The following is a 27298-nucleotide window of genomic DNA, read 5'->3' as shown; positions in this document are numbered from 1 at the left end:
TAGAAAATTTATATGCCACTATTTAAGTCATTCTTGAATCAGAGTTTATTTATTTGTTTTATATATTTCAAAATGGAATCTCTCTGGTTTTGGGCTGTCGTGACAAAACAAGCCGTGGTGAAGGTGTCATTTTGGACTGTGTGAAATTGTGATGTGATATTTTCCACATTTCTGACATTTTATACACAGTGAGAAAACAGTTAGAGATAAAAAAAAAAAGGAAAAAAACGTGAACAGACGACTGTTTTTGTACATTTAACACCCGATTAATCTGCTTCATCACACTGATGCAGAAAATCCAATATTGCCACGAAGCATTCCTGTTCACCGATTTGCAACACTGCCCCCGACAACCAGGGGTATTAAAGGGATGGTTAGCTAAATGCTTTGAAAAACCTCTGTCAGTGGACAAATAATGAAACCGAAGGCACCTTTTATTCACAGCTTATCACTTTCTAGAGGGTAGGTTCATATTTTGTTGAAGTTTATCTTAATACAATATTCACATAGTGGTATGTACACTATTCCTCACTATGAAAGGTTTTTCAGTGTTGGGATGGAAATGCAGTCTGAGTTGGGAAAAATCAAGAGGATACTAATGACGTTTTTTTGGTACAAATTCCCGATAAAGAAAGTAATTTTTGTCGGGATGTTTTAATACCAATAAAAGCATCAGAAATGCCTCCGTATTATTGGGTAAATCGGTAAAAATTGTTTAAAGATTGATTTGTGAAATTCAGACTGGTCAAGCCTTGTATGTTTTCTTTACAATTAATTTCTGAACTAAACTAGGACTATGGACATGCTGCCCCATCACAGTAAAGTCACATTTAGATGAGATTTCTCACAGCGAGCATGAACAGGACGAAGAGTGACCAGTGACTCTTTTACTAAAACATGGGCCTTTGAGTATTGTTTTGAGATGGATTAAATGTGAGTCTGTTCAATAACAGTTTTACTCACATGCATTACTAGTGCGTGATTACAATTTTTTTGTCATGCTCTTCTGAATGCTTGTTGGAAATGAATGTCCAACCAGCCGTGAAAGTTCAAGTGGAGATGTATTTATGAGAAAACAATTCAGATATCCCAGACTCGTGCTTGTCAGGGCCCACTATTTTCACCATACAATTGAGCACAGTGTTGTTACTGTATTCACCAGTGGAAACGCCCTACTTTCTGTCCCCATCGATATAGGACAAACATTGTGCAGACTCCTCAACCACTTTTCCATGTCAAAGGTGCTGTACTAAAAGTAGATGGTGCCGTAGATCTCGGCAGCTTTTCAAATGAGATTTTTAATGAGCCTATGTTTTGTGCTGTAGGGCAGCTATTGGCAACTCTGTTGGGGTTTGTGGAAGGTCATCTGGGTTGAATGAGCCCATTTAGCTGCATTGTGGAGGAATATCATGATAATGTAGCATGGTGCCATTCATGCCTCAGCTCTCTAAAACAAGGGGGCTATTGTTGTAAAATGAAACAGGGTGGGGTGGGATACTCGGATTGTGCAATGGATTTGACGGAAAACAGGACGATTACTTCTTCATATTGGAAGCTATATGGGAAAAAAAATATAAACAGAATTAGACTTAATGGCTTCAGCTCCCAACTCACTGGAAATATTTATTCATTATGCTTGTCTGTTTTTTCTCTCATGTTTGTATGTGTGTGTAAGTTACTCAGTGATTCTCTTATGTGCAGTTTATGATACTGTACTATTTAGATGTACATATGGACATAAATACATTATATAAGAACCGGCTTAACATCTAAAACAGTCAAATAAGTTTAAAAACAGCTAGAATGTCCTTAGAGGGCGGACCTCCGCTAACAGTCCCCTTATAGAAACCACATTGAACTTATTGCACAGACTCTAAAATATCTTTCCCCTAAACAGGTCAGACTTTTTTTTATCTGGATACATGATTTATCTAAGAAATCTGGGAAAATGTAAAAAGAACAACCCCATCTCCAAATGCTATTGAAAGGTTAAAAAAAAAAGTTACTGGATCTGCTCCCTGATTCTGATCTGGAACCTAAATTGAATTGTTTCTGTTCTGACCCACACCGCATCCTCCCACTGAATTTCGTGGTAAACCTTTCAGTTTTTGTGTAATTCTGCTAACTGAAAGAAGGACAATTAAATCACATAACGTCCTTGGTGAAGGCAATTAATCTAAATACTTTAAGGATTAACTGATTATTGCATTTGTTGGTAATGTGCTCATCTGAGAGCTAGAGAAAATAGTGATATGTGATAAGCTGGAAGCAGCGACATGTTAAACACCATCTTTCACAGAGGACATGTTGACGCGCCACAGTCACAATGAATTCAATTTAGCTGCTTCAGTTTCAGGGTCCTGGTGTCGTGCGTGCTGACTCACATTCACACTGACTTACTGGGCCTCTTGAATAGAACAAAGCCATGTTAATGTTTTTAGTAACACCGGACTATGTAAAAGGGCAATGATAAGAATGAATTGCACCTGATTAATTCTATTGTATGTATGTGTCCTGCAATTTCACTGCCATTTAATTGGGGCCATAGGTCACCCTGCCTTGAAGAGCTGTGGCGAGAAATCATTTCTAAGAATTTTATTCCTACATGTTTTAATGGGGGATTTTAGTGTCATGTTTTCTCAGAGACTTTGCTTTATCCTTAACAACTTGATACGTGGTCGAACAATGAATACACACATGCAACTCACACATATGACTTGAACTGGTCTGTGTAGAAACATGTTGTTGGTTTCGCTGTTAAGCAACCAGATGAATGTGGAGCCGCTCTGATTAAGGCAATATTGACATAACTCTACTGGTCCGGTGAGCTTGTGTGTAAAGTGCCCATGCCCCAGACGAGACAGGGCGACTTCAGGCACACTGGACTGTTGGCTGCATGTGGTTGGTTGCATTGGTCTTGTGATGAGGGACTGCTGCCCTGCCTGAGGGTCTAGACCCTTCAACTGTGTGTTCCAGCACTCTGAACAATCAATGGGGGGGACATGGGGTAGTGGCTGTCTCTCTTGGGCTTTTGATAGAGATTGCATTACATTACATATCATTTAGCTGACGCTATTATCCAAAGCGACTTACAATAAGTGCATTCAACCATGAGGGTACAAACCCCGAACAGCACGAATCATGTAAGAGATGAAGGACAGGGACATCAGCTTGTTGTTTGATGCTGGTTTGAACCAAATCACAACCAACATCGTCTATTAAATAATTTAAGAAATCTCTTTCTGTCTATATGTGGCTCACATATCTCAAGAACCGTTCATTTTATCGGCTTCCCACTTGGCATGTGCCAGCCCAAGGAAGTTTGCGATTTTGGACATGTAATACATTTGATATTGAAATGAATACGTGACCGGCGCTCTGAAGCAGAGACAGCTGGGACTCATCACCGCAAGTGACGTTGTCGATCACAACAACAGGCGCGTTCACGACAACAGCAACAACAATTTAATCTCCAAGTCAGGGTTCAGCGATCTTCCTTGAGCTTCGCTGAACTATGAATAAACAGTTGAGCAGCTCTTTGTGCAGCAGCGGTGGAGCAGCATCAGGGTTTGGCCAACTGAGTCCTGCAGCTGGTCTTTACTTGCCCAATTACTGCAGGTCACTTCTACAGTTTCAGAAAGAAAGCCTGCAACCCATCACCACAGGCCCCATTCCAAAAAGGCAGGTTAAAAACGGGGGCACTGCAGAAGTGTTTTTAAATGAAAAACTACAGATTGTTTTTTTCACCATCAAGAAAGGCACCGCACAGTGTGTCATTCAGTCAGCTCCCAGTCTCAACAGGTGTCTCTCAGTCTGGCTTTGAGCTACTCACACATGTTTGAATGCAAGAGGGTCTTCATCCAGTCTGTCACAGCCCCTGGTTACAGTGGTGACAAGGGCACGGCCGCGGACGGAGAGTGTGAAACGATGCTGGACTGAAGCGCCCAGCTGGAAAAGAGCTGCCAGTCTCGTCTCTCTTTTTATCCTCTTTCCACTTTTCACCCCTTTTTTTCCTCCTCTGAGTCGCAAATCCATTCTCACAAAATCCCTCACAGATCGAGTGGCCTTTATTACAGACTGAGATTGAGCTCACAATACTCACAGGGATTGTTTCTTCAGATCTCCGTCTTTCTCCGCTCTGCTCTGAAGGGGCGTCCTCAGACAACTGCAGAGAGATGAAGGTGTAACTGTTCTCGGGGAGTTACACTGCCGCTGTTCACTCCCAGTGCCTCCACTATCCTGCAGACACGGGGTTCAGAAGGATCTCAGTCAATCTCACAGGTGGCATCCGCTGCCAAGATTTAAAAGAGAGAGATGATACAGAAGCTGTAGGGCTGGCATCGTATCAAGTAGACATAGCAAGGTATTAATGACAAGCTTTGCCCATCTGAGTCCAAACCCTGGTTCAGCATGTGCTTTTCTGTGACTGCACGAGTTTCCTGCTGTTATTCCAGCTTCCTCCGAACATATGCTCAGACATGAACTCCGAAAAATGACGGGACAATTGGATCCGGACTTTCTCCTGACTTTGCCGTTCACATATTTAAGGTTTAGTGTGTAGAATTTAGTGACATCTAGTGGTAAAGCTAGACGCTCTATCAGCAACAGGAAAATGGGTTCAAAGATTCAAAAGCTCTTGAATCTTGTTGTCTTTCCAAGTTGACATCTTCTTCTGCAGCTTTTACGTATTTATGTATGGCACCTCTTTTTCATCCTAAGATATTTGAATTATTTTAGTTTCTTACAGTGTTGTGTCTGTCAAGTGTAAGAAACGTCATCAAAAAGCACGGTTGCCGGCGGTGAATTCTCCTGACAATCTCCAGCTGTGTTCTCCCCTGCAATCGTACATTCTCTATACGATTTACCAGGCGGCTGCCCCAAAAAAAAGTTATGGAATGTCAGGAGCAACTGACTTGGACATTTGCATTCCACGTTACAACCCCTTCGTATAACTTCAGGAGAATATCCGGAGTTCAGCGCATGTCTGTAAGCAGCTGTACAGTCCAAAGAAATGCAGGTCAGGTCAACATGTGACTCTGAATTCTCCGTAGTTGTGAAAGTGAGCGTGCATGTTTGTTTTGTCTCTATGTGTAATAGATACCTGTAATAGACTGTCAGGGTGACTTTCGACAGTGGGACCTGCTCCAGCCACTTATACGACCCTCAAAGGAGCAGCTGCACACAAGATTTGTTTTAAAGTTTGCTTTGCAGATAAAATCAACATGAACTCGCCTGCTTCTCTTGGTCTTTGCTTCTGATTCTCAACATGGTAAAAAACACGACACACGAAACACGGGTCTCCTACTAAATTATCTACCTGAAAATTTCTTGATGAAATGAATTTAAACAGAAATTTGGTGATAATTGTTTCTTTTATCTATTAAAAAACTCATTTTATCAGCATGTCATAAAATACTGTATTTTCAGTTGTCAGTGTTGTCATTTACCTCTTTAGCTTAGATTATATTATGATACACAACGTTGCCTATAAACTCAAGAAGCAAATTGTATTGACATAAAAGTTAGAGGCTCTAAATAATGTAAATGTTATGAATAAAGTGGCCAACAGCCTCTTGATTGGAAGAACCTACCAAAGTTCTTTCTAATGACATCAGTGTTTGTTGTTGTGTTTGCTTTTCTGACATTTGTGCTTGTTAGCGACACTGAATGACCTAATATCAGATCTTCGCTGTCGATGTACCACAAAGAGCCAGCAGTTTGTGTTTGAGTAGTTTCATGCCGTTTTGTTTGTGGCCTTTACTGAAAACATGCAATAAGCCTAATGGCTGCTCCTCAGATAAGTGTATCTGATGTTTATTGCCTCGCCTAAGGAGTTTATGTTTGCATTTGGCACGAGTAGACAAAACCACTGGACAGATTACCACAGAAACCTGGTGGAAAGATGTGGTCTGAGTCGGGAAAGAACCTATCCAGGATCCAGGATTTTTGTTTTCACTTTTCGAAGTTTTTCCTTGATTTCTTGATAATTCATGGAACTTGATGAAAAAAAAAATCAGGCATATTGACTGTTGGACCTTGGCGGAGGTAAATGCACATCTCTCTAGGATGTAAGAGATTCACCCAAACTCCAGATTTGAAAGAGTCCACAGTAGATAACATCCTCTTGCATTGATGTACTTTGGACCAGTCACCATGAGTGATGGCTTCAGCTCATGGCGCCGAGCACTCGGACTTAGTCGGACACAACTCTCTTTATCTCTCTCTCTCTCTCACACACACACACACAGAGAGCCTAAAACAGACTGATTTGGGACTTCACCACAGGAGACCACCTGTCCCTTGAGTTTTTGTCATGTCGCTCACCCTTGCGTGTAGATGAGGCAACTACTAACTTAACTCCATGATTGGCATTTGGGGTTGTGCACAGATCAACAGCTTTGATATATGTATTTCCATAACTTAAGTATGAACAGCTGGGAGGCCATACGCCTATGTCTCCTAAGGGGGATTGTGTGACTTACTGAGCCATTGTTTAGTTCTAAAAATTCATATCTAACCGGCATGTAAGATGTCATAAGTGGATTAACAAGGATCCGAACAAAAGTTATTCTCTTGTGTGCAGCATGCAGGGTATATTTGGATAACCACATCCCAACGGGAGTGCTCTGAAGAGGAGCTATTGACAGGCAGGTCAAGAAGAGAGTGAAGTCTCGAAGGTACATCCAGTCTGTGCTTTTGTTATTATGTGCTGATCCAGCACGAGAGGAAAAACCTGTTCCGTTGGCTGATTGTTATGGGGTCAACGAACCCGGGACGAGTGGAAACATACTGATCCCTCTGCTTAACACTGGTGAAAAAAGATACCAATCAATGAAATGTCACCGGCATGACTGTAGCGTGCATAATGCATTTAGGCCAGAACACTGGTGTTACATAAGAAAAACATGAAAGCAGCCACAAGCTTCATTGACCTTTATGCAATTATTTATGATGTTTTCTGGAAAGTATGACAACAGCTGTGTCTGATACTCACAGTGACGTTTAGACTTAATAGCCTCTCTTCTCTCAATCTTATGTGTTACTGAAACAAAAATACAGTATAATATTTCATTTTTTTCAGATCTCAAGTGATATTCTCTGAATGTACAAGAGAAGCAAACACTTGAGGATCTGCTCATGTATTTGGTGCCAACTTTAAAAACATGACTCCTGTACTTGTTTTTATGGACCTGTATATACAGCTACATATGCACATGGAGTAGTGGTGTGTGTTTGTGACTGTGTGCGTGAAATGCATGGATCGCAGCAGCTCACTTTGCTGCTATCAAATGGTGAGAACCCGTCATCAGGTGCTGTGGGTGCCAAACAATGCATTGGCTCAAACAAAAGCTCTCCCCTTTACTCCCAACCTCATCCTCGCTCAGAAAGGGAGAGCGCTTTTGACTCATCCACTTATTGTATTACAACCAGAGGCAATGATACAAACCCGGATAACTTCCACCACCATGGGTGGGAGCAATTAGGACTTGCGATAAGCGAAATATTGCTCTTAAAATACAGTCAACGATAAGGGAAATAATAGCCTGGCTAATAATAGCTGTGCGAGTCGGGGATGAGGAAGTGCAGGCTTCTAATAACAGCTCATGGTTTACTAACAACTTGGCTCTCCTCAAAAGTAAATACAGGGATTTAAGGCTGCACTGCCATGGCAGGCGTCCAAGAGATATATATTAGGAATCCATTAGCAGCGTTAAATGTTGATCTGTGTGGCACGCAAGCCCCGAGGCTTTTGAAGTTAGTGTTACTCTGGATCCCTACTGAGCCCACCGCACCGTGTCCCAGGGCTGGTGACAGGAAGGTGAATGGCCGTCTGTCAGAGGTCACAGTCACACTAGCCAAATCTCTTGTTACCCTGCTATTCCAGTTACAATTACAATGCTAAGACAGTGGCAACATATGTTGGGCCGACTTAAGAATGCACTGTCGGGGTGAAGCTAATTAACAAACATGTGTACTATCAGTGTAAAAATAGGGAACGACTTCCTGCCATTGAAATGTACACCTCCCCTGCATGTCTGTATCACAATGCATTGTGAGACGAAGTCTTTAATTTGCTATTCAGCTCATCTGACCATGTTATTATATAGAAAGAGCAGATCATCCTGATGAATCAAATAAGTTTAGACCATTTTAAGCTGCTCCGTTTAAATCAGCGAGCCTTTGTGTCTCGCAGTCTTTTTCACATTTTCATTGAGTGATGTCAGATAAAATAACAAGACCCCGGTCCCATGATGTAATTTCACACACTCAGGGTTAATCCAAAGGAAGTTACACACTCTATCTTGTGCTCTCACAGGATCCTCCCGCTGAAGTGTGCAGAAAGTGTAAAAAGCCTAATGTGCCATGTGCCTTGCCTTTTAAGTTTCGCAGAAAGACAGGACTATTTTCTTTGTTTGGGATGATGTGTCACGAGCACCTTCATGTTGTAAAGCTGAGCTCTTCTCAGCATCAAACATGCCTGAATCACATTTCCAAGAATCTTTGTTTTGGTGTGTATAGCCTCCGGGGGCTGAGCAGGGATGATCGGGACATCATATATACAAGGTCACGTATACAGTGACAAACCATGTGTTGAAACTCTACACCCGTGCTTTTATTCCCATGAAATGCTGCCGATGGATCAGTCTTTGCAAACGTTTCCTAAAGTTGGCCCGGGAGCTGGACGTGTCAGACGCACACACGCAAACTTCAGTCACCAAACTCCTCTCGTGTTTCCACTGTTTAAACTATAACCTGTTGTTCTCGTCCCAGTATTGATCTGTATGCTTTATAGTAAAAGTCAATATTGTGAACCGTTGGGAGAGAGAACAAGGAAGGACAGTGCCTGAAACTGTGGAGTGAATGATTTTATATAACTGGACAGTGAAACTAAGCTTTTGTATGTTTAAAAAATATATATTATTGGAGCTCCAACATCTGGTCCGCACACACTTGTTCATCTCATTTAATGTAATTCAAAGCCCTCCCTTTTTAAAATTCTCTTTTGTCAGTATTGAAAGACTAAAAGTTGCGTTTCATCAATCTCTGTCAGTGTGAGATGGTGGCCTTGGCTTCGTGCTGTACGTTGTGCTTAAAAGGAGATGGAGGCAAAAGCAGCTGAAATTGGAATTCCTGGATGTTTAGCTCACAGTCACACAGTTCAAGGTCTGGACTCCCTCACGTAGTTCGAATCAGTGGGAAGAGCCAGCGGGGGAGTGGATGGGTTTGGCTGGTTGGTTGGTTTGTCCGGCTAATTAACCAAATCTTGTGTGCTCGTAGACGCGGCGCTGTAATTGCAGCTGTGCCTGCGATGGTGTGAGCGGGCAGGAAGTGAAGGGTGAGCGAGTACACAGCTGGGAGGAGAGCGTCGTGTCCAGGCCTGATCCCTCCCTCTCTCCCTCCCTCTGTCCCTCCCTCTGTCCCTCCCTCTGTCCAGCCAAACACTGACCCCTGACCACTGAGCAGCCAAGACCACTGACAAACGTGCACTCGCGGTGGGCTTCTTATAGCAGCCTTGTGTGTTATGATCAGCTAATACAACTGTAAATTTAAGACCGATAGGTATTGATTAATTTGTCAAATGTTGTGTGATAATTCAAATGAGGAAATAGGGATGACAGAGCAGACACACCACCTGTTGCTGCTGTAACTTGTGCTGTTGGGGCACTGAGAGGAGTAAAATAGAGCTGAAGCAATTCATTGATAAATCTACTGGTTGATTGGCGGGTTATGAATCTATGTCAGTTTATTGTGTTATCTTTCAAGCAAGATAATAATCTGAATATATGAATTCCTGGTCAAGACAGGAAGATTTGCCTTAGGAAATAATGATGCACAGTTATTATACTGATTTCTGCCTTTTTAAAACCTAATTATTTCTCAGTAAATGGAAGTTAGCTTTATTTCCAGCCCTAAAGCAAGAAGGATCTTGGTAAAAGCGGCAGCAGCAGGTCAACCTAACTCCATGTAAGTCTTGAAACCTTGATGTTGCACTCCAGCGTTTTTATGTAAGATCATTGTGTTGCCGCTTCTCAAGTTCACAGAGACGGGAAATGTTGGGAAAGAGGAGGAAATCATAAATGTCCTGGAGCAGACCTAAGCCAAAGATGCTAAATGGTATAATTCAGCCAAATGAAGTGAGCCTGTAATAAGTCAGTAATAAGACAGATACAATGTGGGTTCATGTAATGATAATAATAATCCTCCTGTTTTGTTTTAGTGAATGTCTTGTCAACAAGAATTAGTGAGACTACAAAAATAATCACATGAAAAATATTGTTGTCTAGTTTCAAGCCGTTCCCCCACTGTAGTCCTCTGTTGCCGGATGTTTTTCTCTGTATCTGAGTAATACAGTGTTTATTATTGTAACAGTCTACCGAGAACATATTGAAGGTCAAGATATTGAAGTTGGAGGTTAAATGAGCATTATGATCTTTGGATTCAGGAAAGATTTGTTGGTTAAATTAGAGTGGGTCATTTTTAGCTGGTGGTCCCAGTTTTTTTTAGTCCGTAATTCCAAGATCGCTGGGAGATTTTTCTCATGTTTGGACAACTTTTATGTGTGAGAGTATTAATTCAGGGTCTGTTTTTCTGACAGATGTGCAGCCTGGGTCCAGCTCTATTTAGCTTTTGCGGAATTTGCCTCTGCATTTCACAAAGATTATTCCGTGGCCTCGCCGGTCGCCTGAGACCAATTTTGGTTTGGCCCGAGCCATGACAAAAACAAAGCTCTGATTCCAGATGGCAGAGGTCCAAGATGGCACAGACAGCACCCCGCACCCCTCTGCAACATCTATCTTTATAAGGAATAGCTTCTGACATATGTCAGTGATTACACGTTAATGTAACCCTCCAGTAGATCATGACTAGTGCAACAAATTGTCTATTTTTACCACTCTGGTACCACATGTTTTCTTTTCAGGCTATGATCAGCAGTGTGTGACTGGGCTTTGACGTCCATCTCTGGAAGACATTTTAAAAGCTCCAGATGCCTATCAAAGGTCATGTGCTGCAGAGCAGCCCCCATGTCAACTGCAGTCTCAGTCCCCAGAGCCCGAGTGTTGTCTTATGGGATGTAGCTCTCTGGCCTTTAAAAGTTTAAACTTCAGCTTTAGTGGAGCTCAGTGTTGGAGAGATAGCTGAAGTTATCTTTCATTGCAGACTTTTTCAGATAAATCTGATCATTGATTACCTGAACAATTATTTTTTATTCAATAAGCAACAGTATGTCTGTGGTTATGAGCTCTTAGCTTAACTTCTCTCAGTGTTTTGTCATTGGAGTTAATATTAGCTACAGATTCATCACCATGTGACCACGTCGACTACAGACATGGCTTCCATAGTTATTTTTGCTGAATGTATCTATAACACTTTTACCCTTATTAAACCACAATTAAAATCACAAGATCTGAATTGTCCTCTAAACATGCCTGATCTCCCCATCTTGCAAAGTTAAAGAAAGTGAGAACAATTCCTGGATCTTCCCCCTGATTCAGATCTGCATGTAAAATGGGTTAATGGGTTCTTTTCTGACACATACCACATTCTTCCACCAAGGTTCGTGCAGTTTTTGTGAAATCCTGCTAACAGACAGACAAACAAACAAACCGACGCAGAGGAAAATATAATCTCTTTAGTGAAGGTAATAATCAATCGAACCTATCGGCTGTCTGTGGCGTAGGTTTGGCCTCTGCATGAATTGATAATGACCTTGATGCTGTGCATATGTACATTCCAGCATGCTTGTGTGTGAGGAAGTTGTCCAGTGGGATATTATTAAAGATGAAATGGATTTGCTGTGTGTTTGCCAAGCAAAAATCTTTTCCATCTCCTTCCCTCACTCGTTATTTAACATGCTATCCGTTTGCCTTGCTTTATAAAGCACCTTGCTGGGGCCGCACCTTATAAGCCAATGTTTGGACTCCTTTTAACTTCACTGCCAAGAGGTTCCTGTTCAAGTGAATGTTGAGAGAGGCTCGTCTTAGAGTGCCAAAAGCCTGCCGGGAGAGTCGTCATGCCGGAGACATCAATGGAAGACGGTCTAAGTCCAGCTTAATGGGTATGAAGAGAATGGCACTGAGCTAATTATGAGAAACGGCTCCTGCTCTCTTTGCACCACATCGCTGTTTGGAGAGGGGAGTGTCAGAGCGGCCATGGATTTTCAGGTGTGGGTGATAAAAGTGCAGCAACAGACCCAACAAGCTTAAAGATGAAAGAGCTGCCGGTCCAGGCACACACACGTATACACCGATTTATTCAGAAGCCATTATGAATACTCCTGCCTCTAATCTGCAGTCGGTGCGGTGACTAAGCATATAACTTGTGCATTAACACAAGCTTTGTTCATCATATATCCCCATGCACACACGAGTTACACTTATTCTGAGCTATCAAGCTGTTATATTGAGCCGTCGTCAAAAAGAAGCTCTGACAAAGCTGAACCTGAATGTGATGAACCTGCGGATGTTTTGATGCTTTTCATGGCGGTTTCAATACATTTGCAACTACATGTGCATCCTTGGTGCGGTGGTGAGCATGCCTCACAGCCAGAAGGTCCCCGGTTCAGATCCCAGTTTGGTCAGGGTCTTTCTGTGTGGAGTTTGCATGTTCTCCTCGTACTTGCGTGGGTTTCCTCCTTCAGTCCAAACATGAGATGATGTGAGACTCTAAATTGATCGTAGGTGTGAAGGTGAGAGTGAATGGTTGTTTCTCTCCGTATGCTGGTCGTGTGACATGCTGGCATCCTGTCCAGGGTGTTTGCCCTTCCGCATGTTGTCGCAACCCTCAAAGGATTATCACTATAGATAATGGATCGACGGATGTGCACACTTGGTGTCACTGCACTGTTGTTGGTTTTACTGTTCGGCACAATACACAAAAATCCCAAACGTGGGACCTCCTTCGTTTAAACCCACTCTAAATGCTTGCCACCAAAACGATCAAAATCAATTTGACAGGAATGTCTTAACGAAATCTCAGCGCGCTCACACGGGAAGCGAACTCGTCTGAACATAAATTGGATGTGCTCTTGTAGTGAAGCGGGGTCTTGGGAACTGCAGGTGGCCCTGTATCTGAGAACAGACCACTTAACTAAGTTATCTGGCTCACTCTGTTCGGAGCCATCTGCTCAGGATCAAAACGGGCAGGTCCTATCTGTGCCATTCCAGAACAGGAGTGTCAGGTCTCCGTTGGTGGTGTGTAACATTACGACGCAGGGCTTATCAGGCAGCTCCGGCCTGTTAGTGATTTAGAAGCACAATAGACTAATCACTCCACTTGAGCGACAGTGCGGCACAAATTCAGCGTTGCACTTAAAGGAACGACTGCTCAGCCACTCATGTAAAGAACACGAGTGGATGTTCTTCAATAGCCTGATGATGAGATGCCTCACACCCACTGACAGGTTTGATCTGAATCATTGAAAGTTGACGGACAGATTGCATCAGCCATTCTCTCTCATCCCGCATCAAAGTGCTTCTTGGTCTTTCCTGAAAACCTGTTTGAAGGAACGTGGCTGCATCTGTATCCAACGGAAAAAGGAATGAGTGACAGGAGAGTTTGGATGCTCTCTTGTTAGTTCCTGAATAATGCCGTTGTGCTGAATCTCTATCAGGCACATTAAGAGACGGTGCGCTTCTGCACCTGCAAAACATCAGTGTGTTTATTTTCTCCCCGCTCTGCTTCTAATCCAGTTTGGCCATTTGTTTTCGCTGGCATAGGAAATAACACGGAGAATGGAATTTGCCTGCCACTGTCCTGTGGCGATGGTGTTCTGTTTCAAGCACAGGTCATTGTAGATTGTCTCCGTCTTGTTGTGACAACAGAGGACAGGTTCTTTGTATACAGTGTAAACCTCATCTCAGAATGGTGGTAAACAGCCCACCGTCCCTCTACAAGTTGGTGTTTTTGTCTGTTTTCATGGGGAGCTTTGTATGAATGTGTGTCTTTGTAAGTTATGTCTCGTTTTGTTTGGCCTAATTATTCACATTTCGATTTGACAAAGGCATGCAGATTGTAATCTTCAGTTGTGTTTTTCTTTCTAATAATAAATTACAAACGCACACACAGACACACACTGGACTGGCAACATATCTGGCTCAGAAATACTGATGCTAGTGATGAGATCTTTCAAGTCCTCCAGCTTAGTCAAGATGTTGTTATTAAGACAGAGTGTGTGTGTGTGTGTGTGTGTGTGTGTGTGTGTGTGTGTGTGTGTGTGTGTGTGTGTGTGTGTGTGTGTGTGTGTGTGTGTGTGCGTGTGTGTGTTTGTGTGTGTTTGTGCCTTGCCTGCATGTTTTTTCTCATTATTGATGATATCATCTTCAGAGGAAACACTCAGTTCTCTGGTCATGGGTCAAGTGACTTTCCCAGGCTGGAGTGTGTTTCTGAACATAGAGAGGACGTGCGTGTATGTGTGTGTGTTTGTCCGAGCCCGTTTTGTTTCTGAGCGGAGGGGAAGCCCAGAGCTAAAGGCTCCATTTCTGATGCTCGGTCTTGGCTGTGGACGAGCGAGAAGAGAAATCTCTAACAGACTTACACACTGGCTTACCACACACATCCAGAAACACGCAGGCACACACACGAAGCAGCACGAAGGAATGCTTTCAGGGTTGATGACCCCGCAAAACCAACTGCACACTATATCTAAACTTAATTTACTTAAGCCACAGATAATGCTTTTGTACAGTGTGTGTGCGTTCGCTTTCTCAGAGCGTCATTGTTAAACCAACATATGTTCCTGCTGTAGGCATACAGAGGGAACTACTACTTAAGGATGCCTCTGTTATTCAGTGTCTAATTCAAATATTATCTGTTTTTAGCTCTCAAAACAAAAGTCTCCCTTTCACAGGCTTGATGAATGTGTCCTGTTTTTAATTTGGACTGCATTGCATACACACTGTGTAGAGAAAGTAAACTTTCAACTCAAGTAGAACCATAAGCGGAGTCCTCACATGTGTCAAGTCCTGCATCACACCCTCTGGGCTTGCTGTCTGCATGCTGTTTCTGAGCGCGACACGAGAAGAATGTCGTCTTGCTGAGCAACCACGAGGCCACGGCCATCATCTCTAACCAGATCACATCTAATGGCCCCTCAGACGTTTGAGGAATTTTTCTCCTTGCAGTAAATCCTATGACATAGAGTGTTATCATTTTGGTTTATTGACCTCACCCAGGTCAGAGAGAGTTCACAGTATTCTTATGATGTGACATATGCATACTTTGTGTCTTTTGTTCCTCCCTTTTCACACTCTCTGCCGTGTGTGTGTGTGTGTCTGTGTTTTCAGGTCAGTGCCAACGTGCTGATCTTCCTGTGCACGAACATGATCGGGATCTGTACCCACTACCCCGCGGAGGTCTCCCAGAGACAAGCCTTCCAGGAGACGAGAGGATACATCCAGGCTAGACTGCACCTGCAGAGGGAAAACCAGCAGCAGGTTGGCTACACACATGCGCGCACATATGCAAAGACCTACATGTGCAGGGACACCATGAATGTTCAAGCAAATAGACGAGGGCGGAAGCCCTGTTTCGCATCCTGTTGGAAACACGGAGAAATGCAAAAGAGCAACCAATGGGTGTCTCCATCTTCCAGTCTGATTTGTTTGCTTCATTTTCGAGGTCAACAATATGTTCTGGAGTATAGCATGTATCTCCACTCCTTTCTATTTGACTAACACGTTCCCACGCAGATGCCAACAAGGCAGGGTGACTCATTGAGCTTTCTAACGGTGGAAACTCATGAAAATGAATGGGCGCTCGCACTGTCTTTCTTTAATTTCTCTCTCTCCCTGTTTATTCTCTCTCTCTCACGCACACTCTCTCAGGAGCGCCTACTGCTGTCAGTACTGCCAAGGCACGTTGCCATGGAGATGAAGGCTGATATCAATGCCAAGAAGGAAGATATGATGTTCCACAAGATCTACATCCAAAAACACGACAATGTTAGGTAAACACAGATAAATACACATACATGCGTCTACACAAACACACTCGTGACAGTATCAGAGAACTTGTGTACTTTGCTGCCACAGCTCCAGCACCAGTAACTTTGACCTTGTTCAACTGACTGATGTGTCAGTTTCAGAGTCACTCCAACAGCTATTTCCCTGACAGCATGTATTATGCATGTTGTTGTTCATTGACACTGACAGCTCCGGCTGCTGTAAGGATATTGACTTGGGCACACTGCTGTGCTTTCTGTAGCAAATGGTAGGAGGCAGACCTCAAGTTTGCTGGCCCACTGTCTCAGTCCTCACCACTGGATTTCAGCTCCAGAGTGGGAATCAGTGAAACTTTCCATCCATTAGCCTACCATCAAGCACAGCCGGTGCTTTTCAGGCCGCAGTGGTGATAGGGGACAATGAAACAAGGCTGCGGCGGAGATCTCTTGTCAGAGGTGACCCAAATAGGTACAGGTGATGCACTTAGTGGAACAATCCATTGCAACGCCGCAGCTCTAGGCAGGTGTAAACTTACAGGAACAACCCATTATCCAAATGCAACACAAGATTAAAACCAGCTCTCACTCAGAAATTGATGTAGAAGCTATTTTATGTAAACACATGTCATTTATTCATGTTTTCTGGTGCTGTTGGAGGTTAGTTTGTGTCACCAATGTTTGTATAACAGGCCTATATTTTTGACATGGTTACGATAAGAGACTCAAAACAAAACAAAAAAATTGTAAAACAGGCTCACATAGTTTTTCTGTCACTCCTCTACTGTGACGAACAACAGATTTGACTTTATCCTTCCTTTGTGCTCGAAGGCGGAAAAATATCTTCCTCGGATTTAGTTCGACTTTATTCCTCGACTTTTCTTACTGTATTCTCAGAATGCAAAAAGGGGGAAAACTACTGGCTACTACTACTAGTTTTCTGTTTCACAATTTCAACAGTAAAACATAGTCCCAATGAAATCCATGAAAAAAGAGCTAATACAACCAAATCTACTGCCACCACATATATCGGATCAAGTGAAATATGTAAATTGGGTGAACTGACCCTTTAAAGCTTATCAGTAACATTATCGCCTGGAGTGTTGGTTTAGGTGGGAGATGCCGACGCTGCTGTAATTAAGGGCCATCTCTCCCTCATGGGATCCACAGCGCCTTCTGTCGCCTTCAACCGGAACTCGGTGTCCGGGGTGTTGTTTATTCTCGCTTTTCATTACTATCAAAAGTTAGCAATGAGAGGCATGCAGACAGGGGGACGGTGGGTGGCGTTCTCAGAGGGACGGGCTGGAGGAGATGACCTACATTGGCCTAGATGATGAGAGCTAGAGCTGAACAAATGTCTGCCTCTCTCTCTCTCTCTCTCTCTCTCTCTCTCTCTCTTTCTCTCTCTCTCTCTCTATCTCTCTCTCTCTCTCTCTCTCTTTCCCTCTCCCCTGCTCACATGGCAATTGGACAGTGAGGAGAGAGAGAGAGAGAGGCGCTAGACCATGCAAACCAACTCTATACTTTATTGATTGATCTCATTCTCTGTCTCCTTTGTCTTTTTTTTTCTCTCTCCCTCTCCCTCACCCTCTCCCTCCCTCATCACCTCCTCCTCAGCATACTGTTTGCAGACATCGAGGGCTTCACCAGCCTGGCATCTCAGTGCACGGCCCAGGAGCTGGTCATGACGCTGAACGAGCTGTTCGCCCGCTTCGACAAGCTGGCCTCGGTGAGCGCTGACACCTGCCGCCACCATTCTTCACAGCAGAACTTTGAACCGCTTATGTAACCGTGCAGTCTGTAGCCCTCACTGTTAGTATGACAAAGCCAACATGATGTACTAGTCCAGGGGGGTCCAGGGGGGGGTTACTTTAGCATTGTGTAACGCATCAATTAGACTATGCTGAGACCGATGACTCATCTAAATTATGCACAAAAGGCTCTATACTTGACATGAGTATGGTGTGTATTAGCTGTAATTGAGGGCCTAATATTTTACATGTGTGTGTGTGTGTGTGTGTGTGTGTGCCCCTGCTCTCCAGGAGAACCACTGCCTGCGCATTAAAATCCTCGGGGACTGTTACTACTGTGTGTCAGGGCTGCCTGAGCCCCGGGCTGACCACGCCCACTGCTGTGTGGAGATGGGAGTAGACATGATCGAAGCCATCTCGTGAGTCACAACACACACACTAAAGGCTGCTGCACACTCGAGGATAATCGGGCCGATTTTAGACCCGATTTGCCCTTCCGACAATCGTGTTCCCGACTGGAGGTCAGTCGGTGCCGATTATCTCCAATAATCCTGAAGTGTAAGGGGTTTAGAAAATAATCTAAATGCTTCTGAATGAGTTGGAGACTCACAATCTGGAATCATAAATATCAAACGCATCATACGTTTGTTTTTCTTCTGAAGTCACGTTCAATCACGCAAGTTTTCCACACAGTTCAAAAGGTGGCAGTAATGCACCTAAAAGTTGTTCGCAAACCGACGTAAAAAAAACTGAAGAAGAAGAATCTCGAGAGTTTCTGTGAGATTCCAAGTCTCTGGAATTGCCACCGTGAAATCGTTTCCTAACAAACAAACGGCAAGTGTGTGGTCTTACGTAGTGGCCAAATCGTCTAGTGTGTGCGTTCTGAAGTTTATAAGATTAGAAATCGGTTTAATCCGTCATTATGTCTGTGGTCTCCCAAGTTTTTTAAATTGTTGAAAATCCTCTAGAGTGCAGCAGGCTTAATGCACAGAAACACAAAGACTCACACACTCAAAACCGACATTGAACCGAAAGCCAAATCATTATTACACATCGTATGAAGGTGACACCATTTTTTTAACAAAAGCACGTGTGTGTGTGCATCTGCAGGCTGGTGAGAGAGGTGACAGGTGTTAATGTGAACATGCGGGTGGGCATCCACAGCGGTCGTGTTCACTGCGGGGTGCTGGGCCTGCGCAAGTGGCAATTTGATGTCTGGTCCAATGACGTGACGCTCGCTAACCAAATGGAAGCTGGAGGCAAGGCCGGGTAAGTCCCTCCTACTTCTTTTGACGCTGTAATGACAGAGGCTCCTATTGGCCAGCTCATTTCTGACACGTTGTATGTTTGTGTTTGTTTGCGTGTAGGCGTATCCACATCACCAACGCCACACTGCAGTATCTGAACGGGGACTACGAAGTGGAGCCGGGATTTGGAGAAGAGAGGAATACTTACCTGAAGGATCACACCATTGAAACCTATTTGGTGCTGGGCTGCAGCCAAAAGAGGGTTAGTGCACGGTCAAACACACACACACACACACACACACACACACACACACACACACACACACACACACACACACACACACACACACACACACACACACACACATGTCCTTGAGTCCTCTTCAGAACTTCACAGCCATACTGATGCTGTATTTCACACACACAGTGTAATGGCTTGTCACCTGGCATAGAAGGCCTTGTTTGTCAAAGCATGTGCCCTGGCGGGGTTTCTCTTCATTTCCAGAAAGAGGAGAAAGCCCTGATGGCCAAGATGCAGAGAGCACGTGCAAATTCTGCTGAGGGACTGATGCCACGCTGGGTGCCTGACAGATCCTTCTCCAGACCCAAGGAGCCCAAAGCCTTCAGGCAGATGGTGAGATACACTCAGGGAGCACGTAGCTCAGCACGGGGCACCTGTTCCTCTTGTCGAGATCCTATTTCCCATGTCTCCACTCTCTAAAGTCAAATCAGAAATATCCTTTCTAATTATGTCTGAAAGTAGCTGTCGATGGTAGATATTTCTCTTAGATGGTCAAGGGTCCGAGGGTCAACTTCCCACTTTAAACTAATCTTTTACCAACCTCCTTTCTTAACATAGAACCTCTGAAAACAGATTTTAAAATTACGTTTTTAGTCACGCCATCAGCATGACCAGAGGGATGGCAAATCCCAGTCGCTCATTCAGTCCACTGTTGAATGGATGCCATGGAATTTGGTCCTGACATTCATGCCTCTCTCAGGATGAATTGTAATAACTTTGGTGATCCTGTTGCATTTCCTCCAGCCTCATGATCATGTCAAAGTGATGGTTTGTCCATTCATTTGATTTACAGCCAAATTACATGAAAACAAATAACATTCCCATGAGCCTCAGCTATACTTTGTGTTTGGTTATTTAAGTAACTCCAAATATTATTCATGCTGCCTTTACTTTACTAGAGATGAATCCATTTCAAACCACATAACCATCACTGCCCACGTATTTCCATGCATATTTTACGTTGTCATGGTTTTTAAGAAATACATCCACTAGACGCAGAGTCGTGACTGATAATGTACCTCTTAAGAAAGAGGCAAAAGAGGCTGATTGTGCCTTTGCCTGGGTGAAGTAACATCATATAGATGCTTGTAGTTTCTTACCAACTCTTAATTTCTCCTCTCAAAATGTTCTGCTTTTGTTTAAATTTCTTCCCAAGGTCCCATGATTGTCTCACTTAAACTATTGGCAACATTGCCTCCCACAATGTCCTCTGGTACTGCTCCTTTTGGTCAGTTTTGTTCGTATCTGTTTCAGAAGATGTGCACAAATACGGATGAAGACAGACGACTCATCAGTGTGATACAAACTACCTAAAATGACAGAAAACACCCTTGAGAAAAATATATTTAACATGTACTTTGACTTTTTAGTTTGTTCCATGTCCCATTCACTAACATGGGAGAGGTTAATGAACTATACTGCAGCCAGCCACTAAAGTGAGATAAAGATAATGTGGCTTAATATTTGGGGAAGTTGTCGATCATCCTAACAGTCTATGGTGAAGTTCCACAGTGTTGTTTCTTTTAAAATACTTTTACCTTGAATCAATACGATTTTCTGTAAGTATAACTTTGAGTGTGACAGATATGTACAGTACTACCTTTATGGAAAAGCTTTAATCAGTCAGTGGTGCTGTGAGAGGAAGTATTGATCTGAACAAACAGGAGCAGAGCTCCCAGGGATTCCCAGCTGATTGTGTTCTACTGAAACCAGTCTGACGAGGCTGCAGCTGCAGATATTTCCTTTCTCACTCACTCTCTATTACTTCCTCCCTCTCTTTATGCTACAAGTCTCATTTCCTCGTCTTTCCTACATTCTTTCTCTCTCTTTTTCCTTTTGTGCTGTCCATCTCAGGGTCTGAGCCCTAGGGGCAGAGAGGGTGTAATTTGAAGCCTCTGAGCATTAATTAAAACATCAGTCTGGCTCTCAGGGATTAGCTGTGCAGATGTCTGTGTCTCTGTCTATTTTTCAGTTGCACTATGGCTACATGATAATCTCCCCCTTTCCCTCGATCTCTTTCCTGCACCGTCTCCTCTTTTTGCTCTCGTCGTCTCACTCTCTCTGTTTTTGTTTTTCTCAGGGCATCGACGAAGCATCCAGCAAAGACAAGTGAGTGTTTTGGCCCCACTTTTTGTTATTAGGGCGGCTTTTGTTATTTAGGGTTGACTGGCAGACTGTCAGTGTGGCGGTTGAACTTCAGAGCACACTGTTGGTTTTATACAGTCAGATGAGAACAGACAGAACAGGCTAACTTCCTCACACAGGCACGCACACACACATCTACGCACAGACACAAACACACACAGCGCAGTGACCTATTGTTCCGTCTACCTCGTAGCCGCTGCACTCAGGAGGCCCTGAACCCCGAGGATGAGGTGGATGAGTTTCTTGGACGGGCCATTGACGCGCGCAGCATTGACCAGCTGCGGAAAGATCACGTCAAGAAGTTTCTGCTCACTTTTCAGGCACCTGACCTCGAGAAAAAGGTTGGTCTTAGACCGAAGGTTGTTTGCAATTCACCAAAACTCGCTGTCGCGTAAACGGAATTGAAAAGTTCTCCTTGATATCCTATTTTCAGTACTCCAAAAAGGTTGATGATCGCTTTGGAGGATACGTGGCCTGCACGCTCCTTGTTTTCTGTTGCATCTGTTTCATTCAGATCATCATTTTCCCGTGGTAAGTAGTTCCCCCCCGATACTTTGCTTTTCCTGGTTTCCCAGTGAATTGTGGATAGGAAATGTGTTCTTGATTTGTTTATGAGGACTTAATAAGAATTATACATCCTAATGAGCTTGTTTTCTTTCTCTTCCGCAGGACAACACTTATGCTAGGTCTGTACATCAGCATCTTCATCATCCTCACCAACATCCTCTTCATCTGTGCCATCTACTCCTGCATCAAAGTAAGAAACAAAGGCCTTCATCACTCATATGATTCCTCTTCAGATAAGAGTCATTATCACATGTCTTCAGCCCGCACCACTAATGGTATTAACTCTTTCTTATCTGATCTTGTCCCTGCTGCCTGCATTCAAGCTCTTCCCGGCTGCCTTGCAGACTGTAACCAAGAAAATAGTCCAGTCACGTGCAAACAGCACACTGGTTGGCGTCTTCACCATCCTCCTCCTCTTCATCTCCTCTTTTGCTAATATGGTAGGGACTACAGCTGTCAAGCGTTGTGACTCTTAACTAGTTGCTTCAAGATGTCCCGGACAGTATAACCGGGAACGAGCCATGTATCTGCCTCTGTTTCATTTGTCTTGTTGTCCCATTAATACCATCATACACTTCATCTCAGATGTTGATGAAGAACTTTTACTACATTTGAACATATTCTGCCCCATCTTGCAATTTCTTTTTAAAATTAGACCAATTTGCCAAAGGGGATGCTATAATTACAGCTGCAATTAATCATAGTCTGTGCCTTTGACAGATGGAGTTGTAGAAATCTAGTCTATTTTTAACCATCATATTACTTCCATGTTTACTCACAGTACAAAGACAGATTTACCACTGAGTTTGTGCATGTGTGGAAGAAGCTCAATGCCGATTTACCGTAGGACACATAACAAATGTTATGGTCTATAAAAGTGTTTTAAGAACAATTATAAATGGGACAGTTTATCAATATTGAAACCTTTTCATTTTATTTAATGTCGGTGCCTCCCACAGAAGCTGCTGTGGCCACAGTTCAGCGAAGATATTTATTTACTGTATATAAAGTACTTGTTGCACATTTACTTTGAAACATCAGGGTTGATTGTAGATGTGTATCACTCTCTGTGGACAGTGGCTTTGCACCTTGTAGCTGTTGCTTTTCAATGCTGTGCCGATCCACTTGTTTGATTGGCGGCCTCCAGGGTTGTTCCAGCCTGTGATTGGCTGCTCAGCCTTAAGCTCCAACATCAGACTGGCCAATTTAAAATTCCAAAAGGACTTATTCAGTAGGTTTTTCCTGTAATTCTCTGCTACTGGGTGTTTATCAGTCTCCCCATGTTTTTTAACTCTTTGTTTGACTACTGCATTGTATTGTATTAAAGAGTACAGTACTGAGGTATGTGACTGAAGACATTTTAAAATTCTCTGGCAAAATTACATGACAGACATTACATGGATGAAAACACCTAGTTATAGTGTTTGCTTATTGATTCATGAATGGTCCAAGGGCTGTGAGATTTATAACCAATAATCAAAAAATGTTTGGAAATTTGCCGTTATCAGGCTTTATTGACACAAACAAATGAAATCATCACAGATATTTTAGTTTTATTGGCTGACTGGTCAGTGACAGACTCTTTCTTTCTCTCCTGCCAGTTTTCCTGCAGCACAGAGAATCTGGAGGAATGCATAGAAGAGCAGCTGAACACAAACGTGACTCTCTGCCTGCTGCACAACCTGACCAAGGCAGCGAAGGATGGTTTGATTCTGTGCTCCAACCAGGTCATGCCCTGCCATTTCCCCGAGGTCGGTCCCAAAGCATGACATTTAGGCATACACGTCTGTTAGCATTAACTCTTATCTGCGTGTTCTCACACACATATACACAGATGTGCGTGCCTGTGCATTCATGATTGGCTTTTGAGTGTGATGTTTGAATATTCACCTTACATTCCTCCCCCCCCCCCACGGGTGCATCTCTCCTGCAGTATTTCAGCTACAGCGTGTTGCTGACCCTGCTGGCCTGCTCCGTGTTCCTCCACATCAGCAGCATAGGGAAGCTGGCTCTGATGCTGCTCATCCAGCTCACTTTCATCCTGCTGGTAGAGTGGCCTCAGGTGGTCCTGTTTGACAACGCAGACCTGATGGTCAAAGCCAAAAACTTGTGAGTCCCCTGCCGGCACCACTCAAATAAAGTCATTCACACAGTCCTCCCCATGTAAAGAACAATCTGAATAGTTGGTTGCCCCCAACCCACATATGTCCCTCAAAGAATAAGCAGTTCAGATAATGAATGGATGGATGAATAGTTCATCTCCTGTGTCTGCTTACGATAAAGTTCAGATCGTACAAGACCTACTTTGTCATGTTAAGAGCCATTTTTCCTCTTCTTTCCCCTGCAGGAAATTATCAAATAATTCCCAACAACAGTAAGTTGAATTACTTTGTTTTCTTCTGTCTAATTTCATCGACTCATATGGTTTGTTGACACAAATTTCTCTTGTCCATATTCAGGCCTAGTCTCAATGAAACTGCAGAACAGTGGTGAGTGATTTGACTTGTTGGTTAACACGTGTGTTGGGCTTCATTTACTGTTTGACACCCATGCAGTGACTCATACACGACTCTTTCACTCCTCAGCCTGGAGACTGTGACCAAGGTATCCCTAAAGGTCATGACCCCTGTAATCCTGACCGTTTTTGTTCTGGCTCTCTACTTGCACGGCCAGCAGGTGGAGTCCACTGCTCGCCTCGACTTCCTCTGGAAGCTGCAGGTACATTAATAACACGTACATTAATAACAACAAAACCTAGGCTAGAACGACTATATGACCCGCTCACTTAAGTTATGCAGTTATATGATGGTGAGACTAAATGACCCCGTCCCTCCTCAGGCCACAGAGGAGAAGGAGGAGATGGAGGAGCTGCAAGCATACAACCGGCGCCTGCTGCACAACATCTTACCCAAAGACGTGGCCGCCCACTTTCTTGCGAGGGAGCGTAGGAACGACGAGTTGTACTACCAGTCATGTGAATGTGTCGCTGTCATGTTCGCCTCCATTAGCAACTTTTCTGAGTTTTATGTCGAGCTGGAGGCCAACAACGAGGGAGTGGAGTGTCTCAGGCTGCTCAACGAGATCATCGCTGATTTTGATGAGGTGAGGAGAAGAACTCAGCGGAATAAGATTGATTCATATTCAATTAATGCAAGAAACAATTATTAGATAAAGTGTAAAAATGGGAAATTAAGAATTTATTTTTTGCTGCATGCACTCATCATTTTCATGGTTCAGAGTTCTGCTGCTTAGAATATTGTTGACTTAGAGCTGATGTGCTGCTTTTGTTTGTCTCATTTCCTCTTCTTAATCTCCTCTCCAGATCATCAGCGAGGATAGGTTCCGTCAGTTGGAGAAAATCAAAACCATCGGCTCCACCTACATGGCAGCCTCCGGCCTCAACCATTCCACCTACGATAAAGAAGGCCGCTCACACATTCTAGCTTTGGCCGACTACGCCATGAGGCTCAGAGAACAGATGAAACACATCAACGAGCACTCCTTCAACAACTTCCAGATGAAGATAGGTAAGCCTGGAGGTAGCGGAGATTGGTCTTGAAACATAATCTATATCCTGAATGTGGATGGGCATTTGTTTAAAAGGAGAACTACAATAGTCCACTTCCTCAGAGCCAGCTTATGAATTTAGTTAAAATGGTGTTACTGCTGTGATGTAACACAGCAAGGTGATTTGTTCTCAGGACTGAACATGGGGCCTGTGGTGGCAGGGGTGATTGGAGCCAGGAAACCCCAGTATGATATATGGGGGAACACAGTCAACGTGGCCAGCCGCATGGACAGCACAGGAGCACCAGACTGCATCCAGGTACAGCACATGTCATGGACGTCACAGGAAGCAGTTTGCATTGTTAGGTCAAGTGAGTCAGCCGATGCAGAAAAAACAACCCGGTTGAACCAGTCATTTTGATGTTATCAGCCATCGCTCAAACACGAATGCGCTTCATCTCTGATTATGCATACCCAAATCGTACACAACTCTTTATATCTGCATATTGAAAAACCGCAGACATATTTCCACTAAGTCCAAAGCATACACAGTTGTGGTGTCTGGAAGAGACCAGGTCATTTGCTTCTGCTCTTTATAAAAAATATCACAGCAGATACCAGTGCTACAGATACAATCGCTACACAGTCCTTCAGCTTAAGGATTTAGACATCTGGTCTGCAGAAGTGCCCTTGAGCAGGACTGCCTGTCAGCACTGGATGTGCTGTTCTCGAGCATAAACGGCGCTCTGATGTCCCTCTGGAGGAGGGCAGAGAGCTAAATTTGAATTCCCTGCAGAGGCCGTTCAACTGCTACAGTATTGTCATCTTCAGCAGGGACATTTTAACCATAGTTCGGAGCCATCGCTAATTCCTCAGAGAGCGAGGTTCAGCTAAGGACAAGATTCCCACAGTGTTATTCACCCTCTTATTTATAGAAGTAGACTTTAAGACACATTTTGAAAAGTGTGAGTTACACCAGTCTAGAGAGCTGCAGTGAGATTTTTCCGCCCCCAAAATCAAATCCATAAATTGTCTGCTGGAAAGAGCACAGACAGAATTATGCTGCCATCTGTTGTACAGGCAGAGTTACTGAAATTGCCCAATGCAAGAGAGCATATAAAAAGTGGGACTGCAACTAATGATCCACTGTCATTTCATCTGATCTTTTTTTTTATTAACTGATTAATATTTAGCGTATGAAACGTAAATGGGGGAAAATGCCCATCAGATGTATGTTTGTATATATTTTAAATCATATAAAACCGGTAGAAACATGAGAATAATTTACATTTTTGCTTCTTCAATTTTGTCAACTTTGTTGAATCAGCTCTCTAAATTGTTGCTAATAGTTTTCTGCCATTTGACTAGTTGATAAAACCACCAATTGTTTCAGCTTGCATTATTTTTCGGTTAATCATAATCAATTAAATGTCAAAATATAGTGAGAAACTGCCATGTGTGAGGATCTTTCTTGAATTAGCACATTGTATTTTATATACATAATAGACTTATAGTTTGAAATCAAATATTTACAATGATGTAAGAGAGAATAGTCCATTTCCTCATATCTAAAAAGCTAGACCCTATAATGAATGCTCACCAATGACTTCAGCAAATTTTCTAAATTGTTGAGAAGTAATTTTCTGCCAATATTAATTTATTATTTGATTCATTTGTAATAGGTTAATAATGTAGATCTATTCTGCTCACATTTTATTTGAAACATACCATTCTTCAATCCTCTTATCTTTACAATGTAATATTTGAATGTATGTTATCCCTCCATCATAGTTTCTTTGGAGAATTGCTCAATACCATAATGACTGGTAGAGTTTCTCCTGAG

General features: G+C 43.1%; 1 protein-coding gene across 5 annotated transcripts in view; it reads left to right on the top strand.

Moving 5' to 3' along the window:
- Positions 1 to 27298, top strand: part of LOC118110721 (adenylate cyclase type 6) — a 34465-nt gene that overhangs the window by 5111 nt on the left and 2056 nt on the right. For all 5 annotated transcript variants that reach the window (XM_035158716.2, XM_035158719.2, XM_035158720.2 and 2 more), the window contains 20 exons: positions 15285 to 15434; positions 15825 to 15946; positions 17555 to 17666; positions 17980 to 18107; positions 18799 to 18957; positions 19056 to 19197; positions 19441 to 19569; positions 21317 to 21345; positions 21575 to 21722; positions 21815 to 21912; positions 22051 to 22138; positions 22272 to 22388; positions 23550 to 23699; positions 23882 to 24057; positions 24296 to 24322; positions 24408 to 24437; positions 24534 to 24666; positions 24787 to 25050; positions 25271 to 25475; positions 25650 to 25774. In XM_035158716.2, coding sequence (XP_035014607.1) covers positions 15285 to 15434; positions 15825 to 15946; positions 17555 to 17666; positions 17980 to 18107; positions 18799 to 18957; positions 19056 to 19197; positions 19441 to 19569; positions 21317 to 21345; positions 21575 to 21722; positions 21815 to 21912; positions 22051 to 22138; positions 22272 to 22388; positions 23550 to 23699; positions 23882 to 24057; positions 24296 to 24322; positions 24408 to 24437; positions 24534 to 24666; positions 24787 to 25050; positions 25271 to 25475; positions 25650 to 25774 — 2532 coding nt within the window. The remainder of the gene's footprint in view (positions 1 to 15284; positions 15435 to 15824; positions 15947 to 17554; positions 17667 to 17979; positions 18108 to 18798; positions 18958 to 19055; positions 19198 to 19440; positions 19570 to 21316; positions 21346 to 21574; positions 21723 to 21814; positions 21913 to 22050; positions 22139 to 22271; positions 22389 to 23549; positions 23700 to 23881; positions 24058 to 24295; positions 24323 to 24407; positions 24438 to 24533; positions 24667 to 24786; positions 25051 to 25270; positions 25476 to 25649; positions 25775 to 27298) is intronic.

This window comes from Hippoglossus stenolepis, chromosome 6 (assembly GCF_022539355.2).
Source record: "Hippoglossus stenolepis isolate QCI-W04-F060 chromosome 6, HSTE1.2, whole genome shotgun sequence".
In the NCBI taxonomy this organism is placed as follows: domain Eukaryota; kingdom Metazoa; phylum Chordata; class Actinopteri; order Pleuronectiformes; family Pleuronectidae; genus Hippoglossus; species Hippoglossus stenolepis.
The sequence above is the reverse complement of the archived record's forward strand: the minus strand, read 5'-3'. Positions and strand labels throughout refer to the sequence as shown.